Here is a 24,599-nt window from a genome sequence, read left to right as displayed (position 1 = left end):
TTACTGTGATTGTAGTTTCAGAGGTGAAGACTTGTTTTAAAGCTAATTTACTGCTTTTTAACAATAGGTAAATACTTGATAGCCTGGCCATAGGTCTGGCTATCAAGCCCCTCGTCATGGGCAGTAGAGGCTCAGCCTTCCAGGAGGTCATTGAGCCTGCACTTCTGCCTGGCCTGGTTAGGTACACTTAAACTTTCATTTCTTACTGAACATGGAAATTGTAAGCAGGAATCCTGTTACTGTTATTTTCAGAATCGCCCTGTTCTGCTTAGATGAGCCTATTGCTGTGAAATGAATGCACAACACCCTAAGATGTTTACAGAGTTAAATGATTTATTAAATTGCCTTCACCTGACTTGGATGAAGGCCTATTGAATCCATGAAGTTCTGATATTTTACAAAACATTGCTCTAGTCTAGTGGATCAATTGGAAAGGATGTGAAAACATTTGCACATTACAGTTTATGTTTTTCCCAGTCTGTTAAAGTCTTGCCATTTGGCACATGATTTCTGAAAAAGGGAAGACTGAGCCAATCTAAACTCTGATGCTCCCATAAAACAAAGACCATACGACCAAATGTTTAGACTTTTAAGCAAATTATTTGTAACATGATTGTGTCACACTTGTAATCATAGCCAGAGAATCCATTTTACCCATACTACTAGATATCAGTTAATTCCTTTCGGTGTGCTTTAAAGTGGTTTTAACATTTTTCCCCAAGCATTTCCAGTAATCATGTTTCCAAACAGCTCCAACTCTCTCAGTGTGGCTTCCATGGACTTCATGTCCAGTACAAGATTAGAAGGGACAAAGCAGTCTCCAGCAACTATCCATATACTAGCTTGGAGAAGAGAGAGGAGCAGGAAGGATTTGCCTTGTCTTGCTGTGTTTGTGTGGATATATATACAGTATCTCTCTCTCTCTCTCTCTCTCTCTCTCTCTCAATAAATATATATATACATATATATATGTACAGTACTGGGCAAAAGGTTTTAGGCAAGTGTATATATTGGGGATACATTGATACTGGTTTTTCGGTACTGAGGAAGAGTACCAATATTTATCTTTCGATACTCACTGATACCGAGTAATTATACTGGTACTTCGGCTAGCAATTTAGCATGGACCTGGCTTTCCAGGCAACCAGGAAGCCGGGCGGTGTGTAATTACCCACGGCCAATCAGCATCGAGCCGGCTTCCCGGCCATTGAAAAAACCAGGAGGGGGGGTCATTACCCGCCCACCAGCTTCCTGATTGGCCGGGAAGCTGGCTCTATGCTGTATGGCCGGCTTGATGGATTCCCAGCCAATCAGCATTGAGCCAGCTTCTCGGCCAGTCAGGAAGCTGGGCGGCAGGTAATGACCCACCGCCCGGCTTCCTGATTGGCTGGGCAGCCGACTCCTTGTTGTTTGGCCGGCTCGATGCTGATTGGCTGGGAACCTGGCTTACCGGCCAATCAGAATGGAGTATGCCCAACAGCATGGAGCTGCTCCGGAAATCTCCCTCTTACCCGGTATCTGGTAAGGTATCAGAGCATTTAGGTGAGTACTCGCCCAAACACTCGGTATCGATGACAATACCAGTATCGGTATCGATGCATCCCTAGTATATATTTTTATTGTTTATTTTTATTCATTTACAAAATGCAAAGTGAGTGAACAGAAGAAAGAATAAGTCTAAATCAAATCAATATTTGGTGTGACTACCCTTTGGCTTCAAACTAGCATCAATTCTTACACTTGTCAGGGATTTTGTAGGATTAGAGTCACGTGTATGATTAACCAATTAGACTAAGCAGGTGCTAATGATCATCAATTTCATAGGTAGGTTGAAACACAGTCATTAACTGAAACAGAAACAGCTGTGTAGGAGGCTTAAAACTCTGCTACTAAGGTGAGGTTGTGTTTCATGTCATAGGTCATACACCATGGCAAGACTGAGCACAGCAACAAGACACAAGGTACTTATACTGCATCAGCTAGGTCTCTCCTAGAGAAAGATTTCAAAGCAGACTGGGGTTTCAAGATGTGCTGTTCAATGTTGAGGACCGTAGACTCAGTGGTCGGCCAAGGAAACAATGCAGCAGATGAAAGACACGTCATGGTTACTTCCGTCTGACATGGGAAGATGGCCAGCAGTGCCATCAGCACCGAATTGGCAGAAACCAGTGGGACTCAGGTACACCCATCTACTGTCTGGAGAAGTCTGGCCAGAAGTGGTCTTCATGGAAGAATTGCATCCAAAAAGCCATACCTCCAATGTGCAAAGAAGGCTAATGTCAGGATCCGGATCAGAACCTAGGGCCTTTGCTGTGTCTGGCGGTGGCGCTACCTGCTGAGCCACTCTGAAACCTTGAATAGCTCCTTGCCTGCTCTCATGTGTAATCCTCAGGTAAGCCTATTTTCTCCTGAACTCTGAACTCATTGCTCCTCCCTTGAACTTCCTATTTTAGCCATGCCTCTGCACTTCCTATTTGCCAGATTATTTTGCTCCTGCCAATATCTTGCTTCCTGCTCCCTCTGTGATACAATCTGCTCATACTGCTACGCGTTTCCAACCTCTGGCTACTGACCTCGGCTGACTACGTTTCTGCCTGCTCCTATACTACTATCGTCTGCTTGTGTACCAAACCCGGCCTGTTATACCACGAATTTGCCTGCTGTTTCAGCTACTGGACTCTAAGCCTGATCTCAGATTGTGACAGCTAAGCGACTCAACTATGCATGAAAACATAGGAACTGGGCTGCAGAAAAAGGGCTGTAGATCGGTACAATAATGAGTCCAGGCAACAGTGAAGCATGGTGGAAGTTCCTTGCAAGTCTGGGGCAGCATTTCTGCCAATGGAGTTGGAGATTTGGTCAGGATCATTGGTGCCCTCAATGCTGAGAAATACAAGCAGATGCTTATCCATCATGCCATACCATCAGGGAGGTGTGTGATTGGCCCCAAATTTATTCTGCAGCAGGACAACGACCTCAAACCTACATCTATGTCATTAAGAATTATCTTCAGCGTAAAGAAGAACAAGGAGTCACGAAAGTGATGGTTTGGCCCCTACAGAGATCTGATTTCAAGATCATGGAGTCTGTCTTGGATTACATGGAGCGACAGAAGGATTTGAGGCAGCTTACATCCATAGAAGATCTGTGCTTCGTTCTCCAAGATGTTTGGAACAACCTACCTGCCGAGTTCCTTCAAAAACTGTGAAGTGTACCCAGAAGAATTTATATTGTTTTGAAGGAAAAGGGCGGTTCACCAAATATTGATTTTATTTGGATTTCTCTTCTGTTCATTTACTTTCTGTTTTGTTAATTGATAAAAATAAACTATATATATAGATATAGAGATAGATAGAGATATATAGATAGAGAGAGAGAGAGACACCAAAATGTCGTCATTCTTGTGACAATATGTCTATGCACCTATAAAAGACGTTTTTTTTGGACACATTTCTCCGGTGTGCTGGTGACATCCTGTTTCTTCATTGTGTGTTGGTGAAGACACACACAGCTTACTAGAACCCACAAGGGTGGCTCCATAGGACCCTGCAAGGGAAAGGAGCCACTTTAAAACAAGATGCCAGGGTCAGTCCTCAGGGTACCAGCTGATTCTTTAGGAAACTAGAATTTTTAACATCAAGGAGCACCATCCATTGTGAAGTGATTTAATCAGCATTTCAAAAAGGGTAAACATTTCGACTTTACTATTACTTTAAGTTTCTCATAGATGGGAATTTCTTTCTTTTTTCAAAGGAATGCTTATTAATTTTTGTCTATGGTTGCATAATATTTTGAAGCAATTCAGAATCCTGTCCCTTAGTGGTAGTTAGGATTTGTGAAACATGGTTGAACAAAGTATTGTAATCATAAGAGAGAATCATTATGAAAATCCTGCTGTTATGAAGTCATTTGGTGGAAGCTACAAAGGATGCAAAGTTCGATTGATGCCTTTAATCTCTGTTGTGGTGGGTCTTCATTTACCATGCTGCATTAAAGGCAAATTAGTGCTATAGAAAAACTTTCCTCTAAGAATCTTAAGCATAATGTTCCTTTTGGGAGGAGTATCAGAATCTACAAAACAGTTATTTTGTATTCGTCCTGAGGTGTTAGGCACACATATGTGATATGGGATAACAGTCATTAGTAAAAAAGTACAGGCCCAGGACACCGATATTACAGCAAGAACACGGCTGAACTACAGGGAAATGGTGTTTATAAATCATTACTTCGTTTACAGATTTAAAGTGAATTTCCACTTTTGCAGCCAAATTGGGATAATACTTATTATATATTTGTTACATGTTCCCATTCACATAACTTAAAAAAATGTTACATTGCTGCTTGCACAAAACAAGTTCTATTCTGAAAGAAAAGCTGTACTGTACAGAATTTCTCTCTGGGATGCAAGGGGGCTGAGGAGGGTAATGTTTGCAATAATTAATGCTGTCTGTACTAAGCTGGCAGACCTCATTAACAGTTGTAAACTAGATTTGAATGCTGTCTGTCCTAGCAAAGGGTTAAAGCTCTTGCATTTTATGAGGGGGGAGCTCAGTCTTTCCTTATTCTTTCTCTTAGGGCAGTCATAGTTTCCTGTTAATACAGATATCTAAAAGGTTAGACATATTGTTTTTTAATCTATTTTAGATATGATGTGTAAATAGGAACCCATAACAAACATTCAGTGGAGGTTTTCTCAATTTTGATTGCAAAAGTGGAAATACAATTTACCCCCTTCATGGCTTGTTTATAGTTTCTGTGCGTTAATTACTGACGCACTTTAAAATTTTTGCTGTGTGATTCTTCCACAGCACTAATATACGTTCTTACTAAGTACACCCACAGATATTTTATATTGTTTTTTAGAGGACATGTAGGGCTATATATTTACAGGTATTCCTCACTTAACAACCGAGTTCCGTTCCTACGACCAGGTCGTTAAACGAATTGGTCGTTAAGTGAGGAACTCTATACAGTACTGTACTGCATTTGTACAGTACTGTATAGCGTTGCAGATGTACAGTACCGAACAGTGTACTGTACATCGGGCAATGAAAATACTTACCGGGACCCGCAGTGAAGATCGGAGGACATCACTTCTGCCGGCGACACGTCGCACTGACGCTAACACGCGAGGTCGGAGGTCGATCGTCGGTCCGTCGTAAGTGCGAGTGGTCGCAAAGCAGGTAAGTCGGTAACCGAGGAATGTCTGTATATAACATATGTGTACTGGAATGTAAGCAGGCAGACTCTCTGCGTTCCGGTGCGGGAGGGGGTGTGGAGCTGTATTGTGTATATAGGATAAACAGGCACCATTGTAAGAAGATTGAGGCCCATTTTTCTGCAGACAGAGATTCCAAATGCAGAAGATATTACATGTAACAACAAAGATCCCATTTTTTTATTGGGAAACAAAAATGTAATATGCTCCTTTTTTTAACCACGTCAGTTCTCACACCTGTATACACCTTATGTACCAGAGCAATTTCTACATTTCCGCTAAGAGCCTAGAATACAGCAATACATTAGTCATTACGTAAGATAACAATGTAATGAAAGTAAAATAAAAAGTCCAATATATTGTTTTTTAGTACAAACAAGGCTTTCTCTTGGCAATATTGTTCTGAATAAAAAATGTTTATGCAATCAAAAAAGAAAAGGTATAATTGAACAAAAAAATTTCACTTTTCTCTCCCGTTCATTGAAGGACACAGGGCAACAGATTGTAGATCCTGAATGGTAGGGTATATGGCCCCCCTGCAGGAGTAGGACGCTAGGCACATAACAAAAAGACAAGACAGCCCAACCCCCCACTTGCTGACAAGTCTCCAGTTTTTTGCCTAGCGTCAGGAGTAAGGAGCTAAACATTTTTCTCTGGAGAATTGTTTTCCTTTCTTCCGTTTGACTTGATTTTTTTCTTCTAGCAAGTGTCCCCAAGGCGACATGTTGGATGACTGTAGATCCTTGTAGTCTTCCCTGGGTGACCGACGAGCGCATGCAGACTCTGCCACGGTGGGTCGGCTGCGACAGGTGGTCCTCCCTGACGCCTATGGGTTCGTCCTGGGGGGTGCTTATGACCGGGGGTCCTGGCCCACCGGTCACTGTACTCCCTGCAGGCTGGCGACGATGCGGCCACGTGGGCGTTTTTCTGCCGGTTCCCTACTTCTCCTGGATCCTGGCCATGGAATCCGGTCTTCCCTCGTGGGGGTATGTATGTGGGTTCTCCGGTGGATGTCGTGAGGACCTGGACCTGAGGTAAGATTGGAGGCTGCACTGGTCCCTGTCACGGCTGCAGTCTCCTGTGTTTTCCACTCTCCCTTCCCCTCCAAACCCTCCCCCTACCTCATGGTGCTCTGCGGGGGTCCATGGATGGCTTGGCTCCTGTGGGGGCTTCCTCTGGGGGGACTTGGGCTTTGGGGGTGTTCTGGCCACTTGATACTAGCGGAAATGTCCGTGGCTTGCACCGCTCGTTGGACGGCCGCTACGGGAGGCCCCGGTCTGATTGGGGCCTCCGGGTGGCTCCACGGCCTCTGTCTGGGCTTGCTTAGGCCCCTGGAGGGGCTCATGTGGGGTTGTAGGTGGGGGGCTGGCGCTCTAATGGCCTCCTACTGCCGCCCTTATCAGGCGGCCGCATCCGCGGATAGCGCTGCTCGTACGGCGGCCGCTACTCGAGGCCCCCCGCTTTTACGGCCTCCAGGCGGCTGCGGACTCGACGGTGGTCGCCCATTCGCTTTTGCATGCAGGTCCTGGGTCTCATGGTGGCCTCCTTCGAGGCGGTGTCCTTTGCGCAGCACCAAACCAGGACCCTGCAGAGGAACATCCTGGATATAGTGGGACAAGTCCCCCCTATCCCTGGACAGGGAAATTCAGAGAGCCTCCTTGCGGTGGTGGCTTCATTCTCCGGCCTTGGTGCGGGGGAAGTCTTTCCTTCCTGTGCACTGGACGGTAGTCACCACGGATGACGGGCTGGGGGGGAGTCCTGGGCGCCTTGATCGCCGGAGGAGTCCCGTCTGTCGATAAATGTGTTGGAACATCGGGCAATTCGCCTTTCTCTCCTTCATTGGTCGACCCGGCTTCAGGATCTGGCGGTTCGGGTCCAGTCGGACAACGCCACCGCGGTGGCGTAAATCAACCACCAGGGCGGTACACTCCTAACTGCTTGTTACTTACTGTCATGGCCTGCATGGCCTACTGTCCGAACAGCTGCGTCATCGTGCCGATGCCGAGTGCGTTCCAAGCTGGAACGCATCGGCATATGCGGTGGACGCCGCTTACACTTACTGGAGACTTGTCAGCAAGTGGGGGGTTGGGCCACCAGCAGGGACTGCCCCTAGGCTGTCTTGTCATTTTGTTATGTGCCTAGCGTCCTACTCCTGCAGGTGGCGATATACCCTACCATTCAGGATCTATGATCTGTTGCCCTGTGTCCTTCAATGAACGGAGAGAAAAGGATGTAACGGGGAGTACAAAAATCCTATTTTTCTAGTTTGACCAGGGTTAGTCTTTAAACAAGTGTTCCTGTCAATTAAAATATGTACACTGTATTCTATAATTTCTCCTGTGTATAATGACACTAAAAGTTTGTTTATATTACAAAGCACACCAAGGTTATTTACAAATTATTTGCAAATGTTTTTTAAATGCGTCACTAAAAAAATACTAAAAAAGATCAAACTACCGGAAATTTAAAAAAGGTAATTTGGGCTACATAGGGTTATCTAAAGATCACTAAGGGGTTAACTAGGAACTCAGTTCATGACGTCATATGCAGATCAAAAGTCACCCCTCTCTATCTGCTATGAATGAACCAAAAAGTTACAATGATACAATATTAACATTGCTATATCGTAACTCTTCTTGACAACCGCAGACTGTTCTGTGAGTGTCGGCTTACACTTCTGAATAAGAGAAGTCATTTTGACATCTGGTCATTACCGGTAAATGTGGCATAATGGACTGGGTGCACTACACATGCCCAAAGAATTTAGATCAGAGGTATCCAAACTTTGTCCCTCTAACTGTTGTGGAACTACACATCCCATAGGGCATTGCAAGATTCTGACAGCCACAGGCATGACTCCCAGAGCCAGATGCATGAAGGCACTTGTAGTTTCACTTCAGCTGGGGGGACGAGGTTTGGCTACTACTGATTTAGATGAAGTGTGTTAGGGGTGTGTAATGTAACTGGTAAACAAACAGTTTAAAAGGGTATCATTGGGGGGGGCGTGGCCTGAGCATGGCGGCGAGTGGCAGCTAAACGGCTGAGCTCTGCAGACCGGGGGTGATTATCACAGCAAACCTACCAGATAACGACTCCACTGCCCCATGAGGAGGACCGGTAAGCAAGCTCACCATAAAATGCCTTAAGGGAGGGGGCAAACATTATTACCTGAACCGATCTTACAACCTGTTATCAAGTTTTATACTATATGACTCACTGTTTGGTATTTACACAATATGCGAGACCATGTGGTCTCTACATGTTCTATCTTTCAATGTACCCCTCCCTTTTTGTTTGAAAATAAAGAATTAAAAAAAAAAAAAAGGGTATCATTGATAGTGTCCATTGTCCATGAGTCATATGGTGAGCAAGCAAGCATTGCATAGTTTAATCTTACATTGTGTGATTGTTTATTCTAATTTGTGCAAAATAGGGTGTTCCTGATGATTTGAGCAGTAGCCAATAACTTTCAGACTGTAATTATCTTATTCTGTGAATTATAGTAGCCAATATACAGTAATTCAGACTGTAAATAATTTTTTATCAGATGGCATTAATGGTTATTGTAACTGGAATGTTGGTATCTGCCATTTGGCTTCACTGGACTTCTGACAAAAATCAGATGATGTATGGCCAGCTAAAGGCACATGGCTCTTTTTATTCAGTAACTGATTTCATCTTCTTGTTGCTGTTGAATTAAAGTGACCTTTAACATATGCTTTGTGATGTTTACCAGATTGTAGCTGTCAATAAAACAAGGGAGCGGATGCGTCCCTACCACATCAACCATGAAGATGAAGATCCTGACATCAAGAAAATCAAGAAGGTAAGCTGCAAACAATGGAATAAAACTTTCACTGTCCAATGGTATCTTCATAGTGATTCCAGGCATACATTTACCACATGTCTATCAGACAGCAGCACAGAAGTGTACTTTACCTACATAATAAAAACAGGCATATAGCCTGGTGGGGGCTTTTAAGGTATGCAAACAAAATCTTCAATTAAAACAAAGTAAACTTTATTCATAACAATTAAAACAGTAGCTAAAAACATCAAAAAGTCAGCCATGAAGTATATATGTCATATATAAGCTCCAATATTTGAATACTGATTCCACAATGATTTAAATGTAGTTTGAGTCCCACAATGTCTTGATGAGATAGTCACGAAGTGGTAGTTGGCACAAGTGTGGACAAGTAGAAACAAGGACATGGCCTGGAGCTATGGAAGCACCGCCTATGTTGACATATCATAGGCTCCCACTACTCCCCCGGACGTGCTTCCGCTGTTACGTTCCTTGCGCCGTGGTTTCCCCTCTTGCAGCCCTCTAGGGGGGGCCGGCGTCCGGACATTAAAACAGTAGAAAGGCATCATGGCACACTCACAAACCAGCATGTAAAACAACTTGTCTCACCACTAAGGATAATAACAGAGGCTTGGATACACGTCTTCTGCAGAGGATGTGAAAGCCGCACTGCCGCGCCAAGGCACCTCTTATAGTGCGGTCCTAACTCTAAACTATGAGAGTCTCCATCTTAGAGCACATAGGGGCAGAAGATTTCAAATTGGGTGCAGGTTTGTCAGGAGGAAGCCCAGCCTCCTTAAAAGCACTGTTTTACTGTTCAAAGCCCATTTCGTGTGCACCTTACTGTATAACTGGTGACAAATTGTTGAGTGCGTTTGTCGTTTGTTTTGCTCGGCATCCGGACATGCCTCCATAGTTCCGGTCCATGTCCTTGCTTCTACTGGTCCACACTTGTCCTAACATCCTCATGAAGAAGCCATGTATGGCTTATTGGGAGCAGGTTTCGAGCAGGTTTCCTTTTTAAATGAAACCTTTTCTTCTTCGGGCTAGGTGTTTCCTAAATATGTTTTCTATTACACAGTACATGTGCAAAACTGTTAAATGGTTGAACAAGAAAAAGTATCCTGCACCAGTATTGGGAAACAGCATAGATAGAAGCATGAGTAAGTGGCTCTGCATGCCAGTTTTTTTTTATTGCAAACAATAAGTATTTAGATGATTTCAATCAGGCTGATTGGATAATGATAGTAAGATTTTTGTATATAATACTTTCTAATGTATGAATTCTAGTTGCTTTTTTTTGCTACTAGTTTATGTATGTTTCTTTTTTATTCAGTCAGAAAAAGAATATATGGTGTCAGTGAAATCTGTAGGGGCCGATTTGTACTCCAGAGTATTTGGGAGTGTACTATCCTTTCTGCAGTTTACAATAGTGTACTTAAAATTAATGGCAAGGCAAAAAAAAACCACATACAGTACATTTCCTGCAATACATGCACATTTCCGAGACCCTACAAGTACAGGCAAATACCTGTTAATCTGCCAGGAATGCAATCAGCTTTTACATTTTGTTTTGAACAGACAAATCACAGTGTTTAGCCGTTTGCCTTGGGAATCTCTGTGAACGTTTCGTGCGAATAGAGGCAAAAATAATATTTGTTAGCCTACAGTATTATCTTTTCAGGTTAAGTGTAATGTAATACTGCATTATGGCTACTAGATGAAGCTGAGGGGCATAGGAAATAAGAACGTATTTCCTATGCTCCCCAATTCCGCCTAGTGGCCATATTGCAGTATTACATTACATAGATTCAATCTGAACAGAAAATATATCTAAGAATGTTTATTTTTGCGTCTTTCTGCAGCAACCAGATGTTCAGAAAGATTTGCAGGGTAAATGGCTCTGCTAACTGGTTATAAATAGACCCCTTACTGTTAGATTAACATGTATATTGTTGGAAGAATATGTATTGTTTATCCTAAGGCTTTCATTCTATGTTGACATCTCCTTTGTTAATTGGTAAAACAGGGGGAGTTTAATGCTTCAGTTTCTCTAACATCATTTTTCTGTTCAGGTTCAGAGCTTTATGCGTGGTTGGCTGTGCAGAAGAAAGTGGAAGACAATTGTTCAAGATTACATATGTTCACCACATGCAGAAAGCATGAGGAAAAGGAATCAAATAGTATTTAACATGGTTGAGGCCGAGGCAGAGTATGTACATCAGCTCTATATCCTTGTGAACTGCTTTCTTCGGCCGCTGAGGATGGCAGCAAGTTCCAAGAAGCCACCTATCAGTCATGATGATGTGAGCAGCATTTTCCTCAACAGGTGACAACCATTTGACTCATACTGTATATACAGTCAGTTATGATTCCATTAAATGCATTTTCTTGCTTAAAGCGGAAATCCAGGAACATATAAAGGTGACATATAACGTATTAATTAATCTAGGGATGCACGATAGATGCAGATGCCAAGTATTTGGGTGACTACATGTACTTGCCCAAATGCTCCGATGCCTAGCCCGATACTTCTGGTATCAGGAAGCCGGGCAGCAAGTCATTGCACGCTGCCCGGCTTCCTGATTGGCCGGGAAGCCGGCTCCATGCTTCCGTTTCAAGAAGCCGGGCAGCGTGTAACGACTCGTTGCCCGGGCTCCTGATTGGTGTCTCGTCACCTCATGACGAGGGAGCATGGGGCCGGCTTCCCGGGCCAATCAGAAAGCTGGTCGCTGCATCATAACATGGTGCCCGGCTTACTGATTGGCCAGAAAGCCGGCTCCATGCTTTCTTGTCACCTAGTGGTGGGAAGCATGGAGACGGCTTCACTGCTAATCAGGAAGCAAGGTGGCAAGTCATGCTGGAGGAGGGATACAAGGGATAGGCCAGTGTGTGTGTACTGGTGGAGAGATCTTATAGGGGAAAGACCAAACTAGGTGTCATAAAGGTGGGATCTCATTGAGAAAAGACCATTCTGTATTCTGAAGGTGTGATGTCACTGGAGGAAGACCAAGAAGAGGCAGAATCCCCCAGTTGCAAAATTAGGTTAGCCTTAGTGGTAAAGTGAAACTGTGCTGTGGAAACAAAACTCTAACTTAGTCAATATATTATTAAGGATATACTGTATATTCATTATATAAAATGAATATGACAAAGAGATTGCAAGGTCTCAATTACAAAGCTGGTTTCCTGTCTAGTAATTCCATAGAGGATGATTTCCAAATGCCACTTTTACTTTTACTTACTTTTTGTAGCCTAAAATGGCTATTAACAGCACTGCAGGAAACAATAACCAGCACTGCAGGAAACATGTTTCTATAAGTTATAATTGTTTTTGTGCTATTAAAGCCCTGCCATTTGTTAATCGATATAGGCAGATCTGGAAGTACTTCGTGTACATAACCTGTTGCCTGGCACTGTACTTCATTCTGCTAAACTGCACAGATGATTTACACAAGAAGCTGAGCACTTTAGATAATAGGAAAGGCCTTAAGAATTCCAACATTCATTCCTCAAAGGCTTCTAGCAATGAAGGTGTTAAATTGGTTCTGTACTTTTTTATGCACCGGTGACAACATTTTTTTTTGTAAGACAGCAGCTAAATTTTATCTTCAGTGGCTATTATAGAACTGACATGATCTTGGAACATAATGATTTATCTTTCCTGTTCGATCATTCACACTGATGATAAAACGCTGCACGAAGCTCCTTTCAGTCTGCTGAGTTTAACCTGGAAACATGACTGACATAATGGAATCTTAAAACACAATTGGTATTCTGAGAAACACTGCGTGCCTAGATATTATGTCATAATCTAATAGCAGTCTCTAGGATTGACTGTTGGATTGCAATGTTTGCACATGCTGTTCCTTATCTCCTTTGATATTTCTTGTGATTTCTTAGTAGGCTATCGGGAAAGGACAGTTAATAGGAATTTAGGAAAGATAACGATAAAGTAAAATATACACATTTTGTAGCACCCCATTGTTCTGTGATAACTGAATTTGCAGTAGTGACATAAAGCTCAACTCAAGGTAAAATTCAATGTGAAATTTCCCAGTTATATGTCCCACATATAGGGGCCTTTTGGTGAGCTTTTTGTATATTTAAACACATTTTTCTCTTTCACTGGAATATACTCCTCTGCTTTAGAATCACCAACTGGGTATAGTGCCACCTACAAGAGCAGAATGCTAGGTTCATCTAGAGAAACAAAAGACATCCCAATGGCTGCTGCTGCTGATGGTCAACTCCCACTCCGCAGCTCAGGACAATTCAGTTATTAGCCTAGTGTCTAGGTGCTGGAGAAATCCTAAGGAAAACCTACGTTCCTTTTGTCGAATGGGTGACAGGCAGGATGATATAGGTCCTGGTAGTCTCCCCAGTTGCAGCAAGTATGCACATGCAGAGCTTTGCTGTGTATGGGTTTGGCTGCAAAAGACTTCTGGCAGAAACCCTGTGGACTCTTTTATTTTGCCTGGATCTTCTGTACCAAAGTCCAGTTTACCACCCTGCTTCATGGTCGCTGGCTTTTATGGCATGTCTGTTGAAGCCAAGGTCATAAGAGATGGGGGTCTTTATGATGTGGCTCTTCTTTAGTTCTGATGCTCATGTGTCCATTGTAGGCGCTTTTGGCAGTGGGCTCGGGTCAGCATGGGCACCCTAGCGGTTCTGTGGCTACACAGCCCCATATGCAACAAACTGTGATGCACTGTGTGTTAAGACACCTTTCTGTCGGAACCAGCATTAACATTTTCATTGCTTTCAGCTATAGTAGCTCTTCTATTGGATTGGACTGCACGGGCCAGCCTTCACTCCCCATGTGCATCAGTGAGCCTTGGCTACCCATGACCCTATTGCTGGTTCACTGTTTTTCCTTCCTTGGACCACTTTTGGTAGGTCCTGACCAGTGCAGACCGGGATCATCCCACAAGAGCAGCAGTTTTGGAGTTGCTCTGACACAGTGATCTAGCCACCACAATTTGGCTCTTGTCAAAGTCGCTCAGATCCTTACCCTTGCCCTTTTTCTTGCTTATAACACATCAACCTCAGGGACAAAATATTTACTTGCTGCATATTATATCCCGCCTACTTCCAGGAGTCAACAAGATAATCAATGTAATTTATTTCACTTCTCATAATGTTATGGATGCATGGTGTATATGTCACAATTCCTCTAATAAAGTTGTATTTACTACAGTGCTTTAAGTGAGACTGCTGCCATATCTTCATAGAGTAGTCTATAATTTTATGAATTTACAGTCATATTGTTAAGGCTGCCAGCTGTGTCTTGTTTACGTAGAACTGGCTAATTAATACTGACCTTTATGTTAGATGACCTGTGATTTCACCTTTATATTCTTCATTCTTTGTTGATGTATTATTTATGTATATCATTGTTCATTATTTTCAGGCCTACTGCAGACACCATTAATATTTTCTTCATACAAGTATTGAAAATCAAGTTAAATATTGAATTGCTGTTTACCAGTAATATTTGATCTTTGCAGTAATTGCCATTGAGGGATAATAATGCGTCAATAAATTGTGTTGTGGTTTTTTTTTTTTCTCTTTCAGCGAAACCATCATGTTTCTTCATGAAATATTTCACCAGGGTTTGAAAGCCAGAATTACCAACTGGCCTACTTTAATTTTAGGTATGTGAGCCTTTTTTTCTAATGCCTTTAATAATACATGAATGAGAGCTGCCAAGCAGAATGGCTACTGCCTTGAGGTTTGGGACTTGTGTGGCTTTTTGATATTCTCATATAATTTTGAAGTCTTCCTTATGTTAGTTTAAACAGCATTACTTTTTTATCAAACTGAATTATATATCTGATTGCTTCTCTTAATAACCAATCTGTTACTGAATACAAAGTACTTGGAAACATTTATTTTTATGTCTGCTCCTATATCAAGTGATATTTTTTCTGTCCTGAGCAAGATGTTTATCATTTTTGTTTAGTCGTTCATGTGCACAGGTGTGCCTGAACAGCTTTGATAATGGCAAGGTATACTTCTTTCCAGAGACATCTTGGTAGAAAGCAAATGCTTAATAGGGTAATTGGGACATAAAGTGAGTATATGTCTTATTCTTGAGTAGAAATACATGCATATATTCTAACCTGGGCATCGCTTCTCATAGAGAGTAAACAAAAATCTAATATTCCCCAAGATTATTGCCCACCAGCTGCACAATCTAAACAAAGATTATACAGGTGGCACAGTTTCCTCCTTCAGTCCAAAACATAGTGGAATGTCAATTGTTTTCCGCTTACAATAGACCTAAACTCAAAAAGTGAACTCACCAGTAGCACAATCTAATCAAATTTAGTCCAGGATTCCTCCAGGTGGCACAGTTTCTTCCTTCAATCCAAAACATAGTTGCATATTAATTGTCTTCTACTTACAGTGGACCTGAACTTAAACTGTGAAGATTTACTATGTTATACAGAAGTGTTAATTGTGCCTAAATAGCACCCTAAAAAACCCTTTGACTTAAATTCCTCTTGAAAAGTAGCCTTGTACTTCCTGTATGTGAGGGTGCCCAGACCCTCATAGTTGTACAGTATATTTCCAGTGTAAGATCAAAGGCACTACTGCCTGTGACAGCTAGTTTAATGAGATTTGGAGTGTGATTTGGTAATGTCACTAATGTTTCTGCTTACTGTTCTCCTTGCTGGAAGCTCTGACATCAGGAAGCAAAACACTACCCAGTTGACCATGTCCACACAGAGACACAGTGCAGAACCAGGCAAGGTTAGTCAGTAATGGGAGAAAATCAGATTCAGGTAGACCACAGGCCCTCTGCCTGCCTTTTTTTCGGGGCACAGCTTTCAGAGATCAGTTCCTCTTCAAATTAGCCTAGTCTGTAGGTTGGTGGTATATCACCCTTACATTATCTTTGGATGAAACTATCACTGTACAACAATGGGCAATGCACAGCTGTTCATATTAGAGAGAGCCTGATGAAGGGACCTATATGTTTCCGAAAACGTTGCTACACATTGTGTCATGACTTTTTTATGTCAATAAAGAAGAATTGGCTGAATAAGTATTGGAGTGCCGGTGACTACTCCATCTATGGTATGATTGGTGGTGCCATCCGCGTCACTGCAGCACCCACCCACAGATTATGGGTAATACTCGGTTAGGAGTGCAATGGGATTTTTTTATGTTTTGACTGCGTTCCCTACATATTGTAACATGACCCTTTTATGCCAATAAAGAAGAATTGACAGAAAATATATTGGAGTGTCGGTTACCACTTGGTCCATTACAGGTCTTCCTTCAGGCGCTTTTATAAATAAGGTCCCTATTTGTTTCTAGATTTAGTGTCCTTCTAATAACAGTTGCTTTAATTGTAATTATTCACAGTTTCTCAACTTGCAATAGATTTCATCTATGCAGATACTGTGAGGGTTTCTGCAGAGAAAACGGAGTTTAGTCTAGTGATATTTTAACGCGACATTTTTCCAGCATTACTAATGGGTAGATGAGCACTTTGTTCCTAACAATTCCTGTGGATGATATGCACAAGTCAGGAACATAGATGTAATTTACAAGCTGTGAAGAAATTGTTGGCTCGCTTCTTATCTCACACTTATCCAGGTGAATGTCTCCTGACTTTGTATAGTCACTATAAAAGGGTTAGAGGAGAATTACAGGTTTCTTGGCTTCCTTTTGAACCAGACTGTACAAAATAAGAGAACCAGGTAAAATGCATGTTCTACCCTGGTTTCTTAAAAGTCATTTGCTTTGTCAAAGGGTTTGTAGGCTTAAAGATAAGTAGTGGCATACAGTTAATATAGGAAATGATCATCACTACAGGGTGTCCACTAACACAGTACACAGTGAATGCAAAACCTGTTTTGGTTATCTCTCTCACTTTTGGATGAACAAGCAATATATGTGGCACTCCTATTAGATACAGTCTAGTTGTCATGCAGCTGACTGAAGGCATCACATTGAAATGATGGCCTCACTGTAATCTGGATTTATGATTTCAGTGTTGGACGAAAGTTTGGAGGAAAAATATGAAGGTAGCAGACAAACTGAGTTTTTTTTTTTCTTCAGCTTTTACTGCTCACCTGCTCTGACAAAGAGGAAGGCAGAAATCTTAAGCGCTTGGCAGCAGGAGGGGTGATCATAGCACTTACCTTTTCTTTTGGAGTTGTTCACTCAATGGCTAGACTAGTGAGATAATGCCTGGTTCCTGCTCCCTCGGTAGTGAGTGAGATTCTGCAGCATTTCATGCTAGACGAGGAGTAACTCCATTAACTTAGATGTCTGACTGTCCTTGGTGAATCGCCTGTCTGACGTGGCCCTCAGGCAAAACTTGACCATGTTCTGTTTTGTGCACAGTATGAATGAGAGTTGTATAAAGCATGCACGCTTCGTAGGATTGTGGACCATTGTACAGCTCTCATGCAGCAAATAGTGAATGACCCCAAATAAGAGGGGCTGTGACACTATACTAAAAACGAGACACCACGAAGCAAAAGCAATTTATCAGGGCAGAAGCAATGGTGTGAAACAGTGCCTGCAGCGACAGTTTCATGCCCCACAGGCAGCCTAATTAACTGAACCGAATTTCATATTTATTATCATGAAATATATTTTAAAAATCTTTTTCATAAAATGTATTAATAAATGTAATTTAGAAAAATCTTACTGTACATGATTGATTCCCTTGAAAAGTGCATTAATGCTAATTCAGTCACTCAGAACCACTTCTCAGTTCTTATATAATCACAAAGACGCAGCTTTCAGTTATTATTAGCTGCAAAGACCCAGCTGACAGCCCTTGCCCAGCTATACAGACTTTCTAATTCTTCCACAATAAGACATTTCTAAGAATTGGGCCTTGATCATCTACTGCTTAGTTTTATCTCAGTTCTTATGACACCTTCTTTCATGACACCACATAGTTTAAACACTAGGCTTTGCACGTGTCTGTTGGCTTATGAAAGTGTCAGTAAATTTTGGAAGTGTGATGCTAAAGTTCAACTCCAGCCAAAACTTTCCTTAAAGTTTAGTGTATTACTTACCTCAATGGCCCGTTCACACCACATCCAGTGAGTTCTGGCACGGATAGTGGCCAGAGCGCACTGGATCGCATAGAGCAAGCATTGACTTGAATGGCACCTCCATGCCACCTCCCGACCCAGAACGCATAGAGCAAGCCCCCCTGGGTTTGGTGGGCTTATCTTGAAAAATGTTTCTCGGAAATTTCTTAAAGGGAATGTATAGTGGTTTGTACCTAATTTCTCTATCTGTTATAATAAGGACTGATAAAAAAATGAATGTAAAAATGTTGTATTTCTTCCAAGGGAGTGCATCTGTACCTATACGGATGTACAGGTTTGGTTCGTCATGTAGCCACGTGCAGACGCATCCTGTCATTGAGTTGAACAAACGGCCACATGCACCAGCTATCCTTCCTGGGCGCAGCTTTCTGTACAGCTGCCTACGTTCGTGTAAATGAGGCATTAATATGATTATGGTGTATGTTGCCTAAATTATTCCCGTTATTATCGAGCCAGCCTGTTCACTGTGTACAGCAAAAAACAACAGGGCTCCTATAAGTTCCCCTCTCTGCTTCAGAAGGGGGTTCCATTTAGTCAGATGCAGGTATTCAGTTCAGGTATTCAGCAGCTGCAGGAGCAGTGGAAGCTGAATACAATAGCCCGCAGCAGGGATTCATCTATCCACACTGTTTAGCATGGATAGGGCAATCTAATGATTTATCTTGTTCAGCCCACTGGGATGGACAAAGGAAATCTAACAGTGTGTGTCTGGTTTTAGACACTCTGTATACAAGTGAATGTGGCATAGGTATTGCTAATGTGAGGTCTGGACAGTCAACCTGAAGTCTTTCTAATGTGTGTGGCAACATAACAGAGGATATTAAGAACAGAAAGCATTGCTGATTAACCTGTGTGTAGTTTAGCTCCTACATTTGGTCTTTTTGGTGAGATTCATCTGGCACTTATCAGAGAAAAGTGGCATAACTTCACTAAAAGGTGAAGGAACTTTATGATGACATAATGATTGGCAGTGTCAGAATGTTTACTCTGATAAAATAAACAGTTTTTAATTTATGAAAACAAGCCAGGATCTGTAATTAAGGAGATTCACTACTTATTTTCACAAATCAACTAATAACTCGAGTTTGGTTCCGTTCCCCCTGGCAGCCCGTCCATCAGCCAGTTCCCCCTGGCAGCCCGTCCATCTCTACCTCCTGTGTCTGTGTACGTCCTCCTGTATATTTCCTTTTTTCAGTATCCCCTTTCTTAACTTCCTCCTAACTTTTATCACCCAAAAATGTGGGAGGAGAAAGCTTATCTCAACCTAATTATGACATCAGGAAAGTTTCCCTTTTGCCTTAAATTGTCCCTGTAATTACCTGAAGAGGGAAATGTTGGACCAGGAATAATTTTGGATCTTTCCTTAAAATTCCAATATTATTCCATGAGATGACCTCTGACCTAAGGAGACTGCAATTGAAATGATTGGTTATACCATTCCTATCAAATAATAATATTGTATACAAGGTAACTTTTATGGTAAGCTCTTTTTCCTATGATGAGAAAAGAAAAAAATATCATAGTAGTCTCTTTTGTCCTTTAAGTTTGAGACATGGCAATTCCATCAATCTCACAGTTTTTACACAGTCTTGTGTAAAAGACCATGGTCAGTCCTTATCTTGTCGTTGTGGTCTGGTACCCCAAAATTTACAACCTGAGAATGTATGTGGTATGGCTCTGAGAATTGCTGATATTAGAGTTTTTGTCCAGAAACCATGAACTCAAATTCACCTTATATACTGATAGAATAGACAGAACAATGATGGCTTCCAGGATGCCCATATTACATTATGTAGAATAATATGTATAGGCTTCATCGTTTAATTCCTTTTAGCCCCAAATAGTTCCGACAGCAGAATTACAATGTTACTGTCAAAACTGCACAGTGGTAGAGCAATAGTATTGAGTGTTGTATGACAGATCATCATTTATTTTAGGCTGTGTGAACTACCCTGAGTAATGGAAGTTCAGGTAATGGGCACGTTCATACATGAGGGCCTTACATCAAGAAGCTATTGCTAACAATTTCTGATGTATACCTTGTCAGCGGTGTGAAATTTCATTTTAACATTTTTTGTATAGCTGAAGAAGACGTATCATTTTATACCATCAGCCATTTAATGTTATTCTCCAGTGGGTTGTTTTCTTCAGCATGTTGAAGGAGATAGCAAAATATTAGATTTTTCTTTCACGAAAGAGCAAAATGTTACATTTCCATTAGTTTTGGATATAGTGGGGAAGGTTTAGAATCTCTGTCCAGTTTTCCCTGTAATGTGGTATCGTTTGGGGAACAGCAGGGGAGGAAAGGAAAGCACAGATCTACAGAATGAATTAAATAGGAAGATGCTTGTTCTGCAAGTGCAGTGTCCTCTCCAGGAGGCCCATTAGAAGAACAATGAGCAACACAGCAGCCCAAACTCTTCATCTCCTCAACCCCTTAATGACATTTCAGAATGTTCAATAACCCCCAGACATTAATTGAATACATACCACTTGGAATAATAGTACTATGCACAATAAATATAATAGATAATAATATTCTTGTGAATACTGTTGACACTTCCTCATGGTATCAGCAGCTGCCAATATGGTTTTTAAAGTGCTGAATTCTTAGTAAATGCACAGCAATCCGTTTCTTGGAACTACTTCTGTTGGTTGTTATGGGTGTATTCACTGTCTCTCCAACCAAGTTTGATTTGGAGGAGTAAAGCCGGTATAGGATAGAAACATGGATGTACGTATATTCTTCCCAGAATGGTGGGTGGTGGAAGGTCGCAGACACACAACACAAAGCACACTGGTGAATAAGGAAACTGTCTTGTGGCTAGCCACCTCACTTTCAGGACTAGGAACCGGTGTGGAGCTTTGCAGAGACCTTAAAAGATTTACTAAACCCATTTAATCTTTCATCATTTATCTACCACGTATTGAGCCCCAGCTCAATACGTGGTAGATATTTAATGACCCCCCAGCCAATGAGACTTTAGGACAGCAGTGCCTAGGCACAGTCACGTATCAGGAAGTGCATTGCTATATTTAATAAGGATTTAAGGCAAAATGTATCATTTTCAGGGTAGTGCTTATGCAAAGTTACCTTTCTAGATGTTCTCTATAATATAGAACATTTTCAGTTTTGATCCACTTTAATATCAGTTTACTCACATTACTTAATCTGTTTTCAAATTCGTTTACATAAATCCATTTCCTACAAAAAAGTCAGTCTAAAAAAAGCAAATGTTTCAGAATAGAACATAAATGTGTTCAATGTAGAAACATGTGACCTGCTTGTGTGAATGAAGAATAGAACCTAGGGGGTCAGCTCTTAGTAGGAGATCTGCATCGTGTAACCTCTGCAGCATTTCTGTCATTTTACTCATTTTCTCTTACATCTCCTTGGTTTAACCAGCTGACTTGTTTGATATTCTGCTGCCGATGTTGAACATCTACCAAGAATTTGTTCGGAATCATCAATACAGTCTGCAAGTGCTGGCGAATTGTAAGCAAAATCGAGACTTTGACAAACTCCTGAAGCAATACGAAGCCAATCCAGCCTGTGAAGGGAGGATGCTGGAAACTTTCCTCACTTACCCCATGTTCCAGGTATTCTCAGTTTACCAACATTTTGTTTTATAGCACTCATCAGAGTGTCTTTTTAAACATACAGGGTTATTCACAAAAGGGTGAAGAGTTTGGAGAAGGCAGGAGAAGTGAACAATCTAGGACAACATAGCTGAACTGGAAAGTGAGCTGAATTGGAGAATTTGTACAAATCAGCTTTGTTGTCCTAGATTGTTCACTTCTCCTGCCTTCTCCAAACTCTTCACCCTTTAGTGAATAAGCCTGACAGTCCTCGGGTTGATATTGTGCATACTGGTTCCTGTCCTTTGCGTTTTAGTGTATGCTTGCCTCTCCCTTCCTCTGTCTCAAGGCTCTCCATTGGTCACACTTGTGACAGATGGCCTCAGTGACCAAATAGGAATGTGAAGGGGGCACAACTTTTGAAAAGTGTGTGCAACTTTAGCTGCCTATCCAAATCTACAAGGTTTAAGGTTTTATTATAAGACATCTCGGTGTAGCAGGCTAGAACATTTGTAAAGCCAGCCAAAATTATTTTTTGCTTGTCATTGCTTCTTAAATGCTTGCTGGTTCTTAGACTTATGTTTTCAAGCAAAGATAAAATATTGCCCCCTTTAAGATAATCTCTAAGCAAACATCTAAATACTCAGATGAAATACATATATGCAAGCTGCTTTAGATGCCAAAGGATATACATTTTCCTGAAACTTACAGTCCTGCCAGACAATACAACCAAGCCAGTGACCGCACTTTTCTCTAGCGCACTTAAAGCCCATCTCCATGTGTACAAAAAAGTACCTCTGCACTGCAAGGGTTAGGTGCTCATTTTGTCTAAGGGCTGATATAAAGCAGATTTAGTTACCTGATCCCTACTCCTGCTGGCTGCCCCCAGGCAGCTAGACCAGTCCCCACAGTATCTTCTCCCCTTCATTCCAGAGGTCTAAGGACCGCTGACGCCATATCAACTAATGCAGGTGCAATAGACCTGCATTGCATTAGGCGTGAGGACACTGAGGGACTGTAAACCTGCTGCAGTGTTGGGGAAAGGTGAGCGCTGACTACTGGGGGAGTGGGGTTTAGGCAAGTAAATCTGCTTTACTCCAGCCCCGAGACATAAATAAGCACTTAACACTTGTAGTGCTGGAGTTGCCACACTGCAAGTGTACTTTTTTTTGCCTGGCGAAAGCACAGTTGGGTCTCTTCTCTCCACCAGGCTTGTGGTTGGATAGTGAAGGAGCAGCAGGCTGCTCTCTCCACCTCTCAGCATGGAGGGGCTGCTACTGCTGCCCCTCCTATTCCAGGTTAGGTTGCAGCTGTACAGGGGATAACAATACACTGATATCAAGAAAAATTCATATATTCAGACTAGCTGCAGTTAAAAGTACATTTAAAGTAGAACTCCGGACAAAACTGTTGTTATTCCTTGCATTGGGGCTACCCCCGCACTGCAAGGGTTACATGCTTGTTTTTGTCCAGGTGCTAAAATAAAAAAAGTCATACTCACCCGTGGAGCTGGCTGGCTCTCACAGCACTCCATCCAGCCTGTCTCATCCTCCATTGCAGTGATGGTATGTCACTCGGCATCCTCACATCCTATACACTGTGTATAGAACGTGATTACCCACGGGGCCTTAGACCGCTGCAGCAGAGGGGGAGAGAGGCTCCAGGGACTGGTCTAAGAGCAAGCCGGCTCCAAGGATTTGGTGAGTTTAACTTTTTTATTTTAGCACCTAGACAAAAACGAGCACTTAACCTTTGCAGTGCCGGGGTATCCCTACTGCACGGTTTAAAAACAGTTTGCGCAGACTTCTACTTTAATATTATATTTAATATTATGAACACATAACTGCAAATATTAGTTATCCTATCTGCCTGGGTTCTTTTTATATCTGCCATGAGTTCTGCTTTAAAATAAGTGAAAGAAAATCTGTAATTGTTGAAAACAGCACATTGCTTCATTCATTCTCATACCAGAAGACATGCATTAAAGTAGATGCAAAGGGAAAACAGGGTTGTTGCCCACAGTGATGAGATGCGTTTTAGCTGTATGTCTCTACAATGGGGCGGATGTGTGGAACATGATTACTATGAGGCCACATCCAGATATCAGGACTACTATAACTGCTTTCATGGAGCAACGAGTCCTTGTATATTTTGTCTGTGTAACTCAGGGACAGAAGATGCCATTTCCGGTCCCATTTCACCACTGGGAGTCCTTGACAGCAGACATTTATAACCTATTTTAATTGTCTTGTTGAACAGATAAATACACGTCTTTCACACAGTGAGGCATGACCATGTATAATTATTGGTTGGTTGGCAAACAAATGGCTCGTGTTGCTATGGTTACAGCAGTAAAAGCGTTGTGAATGGAGTATGGATACTTTAATTTCAGAGCAATAAACTGAATTAATGTGTTTATTTTAACTCATAATTAAATCTTATACGAAGTGCTTTATATTATGTTTTTTAAAGAACTCAGGGCAGAAATTTTATTGAACCTTGCAGTGGGGCTACCCCCCACACTGCAAGGGTCAGGTGCTCGTTTTTGCCTATGATCCCCAAAAAAAGTTATACTCACTCAATCCTCCAAGCTGACAGACTGATGAGAAGCGCTCCTGGCCGCGCTGACCAATGAGATGCGCTTTTTAGCAAGAAGCACTAATTGGTCAGGTGACTGCACTGACCAAGGAAAGCTCTCCATTTGTGGGTGTAATTTGGAATACCTATTGTAGGGCAGCAATGTTGTGTGCGAGCAGCGGGAGGGGGGAGAGGGGGCAGATTGGTGGGGGTAATTTAATTTTCCCAAATTTGCCTAGGAAAGTGAAATTACACGTTAAAACCGCTTTCAGTTTGTTTTTGTTTTTTTTTTGGGGGGGGGGGGGGGGGGGGGTTTTCCATCATGTTT

At 41.9% G+C, this 24,599-nt stretch overlaps 1 protein-coding gene across 1 annotated transcript in view; it reads left to right on the top strand.

The window, feature by feature from the left end:
* RASGRF2 (Ras protein specific guanine nucleotide releasing factor 2) overlaps positions 1-24,599 on the top strand; it is a 199,179-nt gene that overhangs the window by 91,681 nt on the left and 82,899 nt on the right. The window contains exons 4-7 of the mRNA XM_018565208.1: positions 8,955-9,044; positions 11,102-11,355; positions 14,604-14,683; positions 21,522-21,715. Of these exons, the coding sequence (XP_018420710.1) occupies positions 8,955-9,044; positions 11,102-11,355; positions 14,604-14,683; positions 21,522-21,715 (618 nt within the window). The remainder of the gene's footprint in view (positions 1-8,954; positions 9,045-11,101; positions 11,356-14,603; positions 14,684-21,521; positions 21,716-24,599) is intronic.

The sequence above is a fragment of the Nanorana parkeri genome, unplaced genomic scaffold, assembly GCF_000935625.1.
Source record: "Nanorana parkeri isolate BGI_ZX_2015 unplaced genomic scaffold, ASM93562v1 scaffold822, whole genome shotgun sequence".
Classification (NCBI taxonomy): domain Eukaryota; kingdom Metazoa; phylum Chordata; class Amphibia; order Anura; family Dicroglossidae; genus Nanorana; species Nanorana parkeri.
This window is presented reverse-complemented; position numbering and strand designations above follow the sequence as displayed.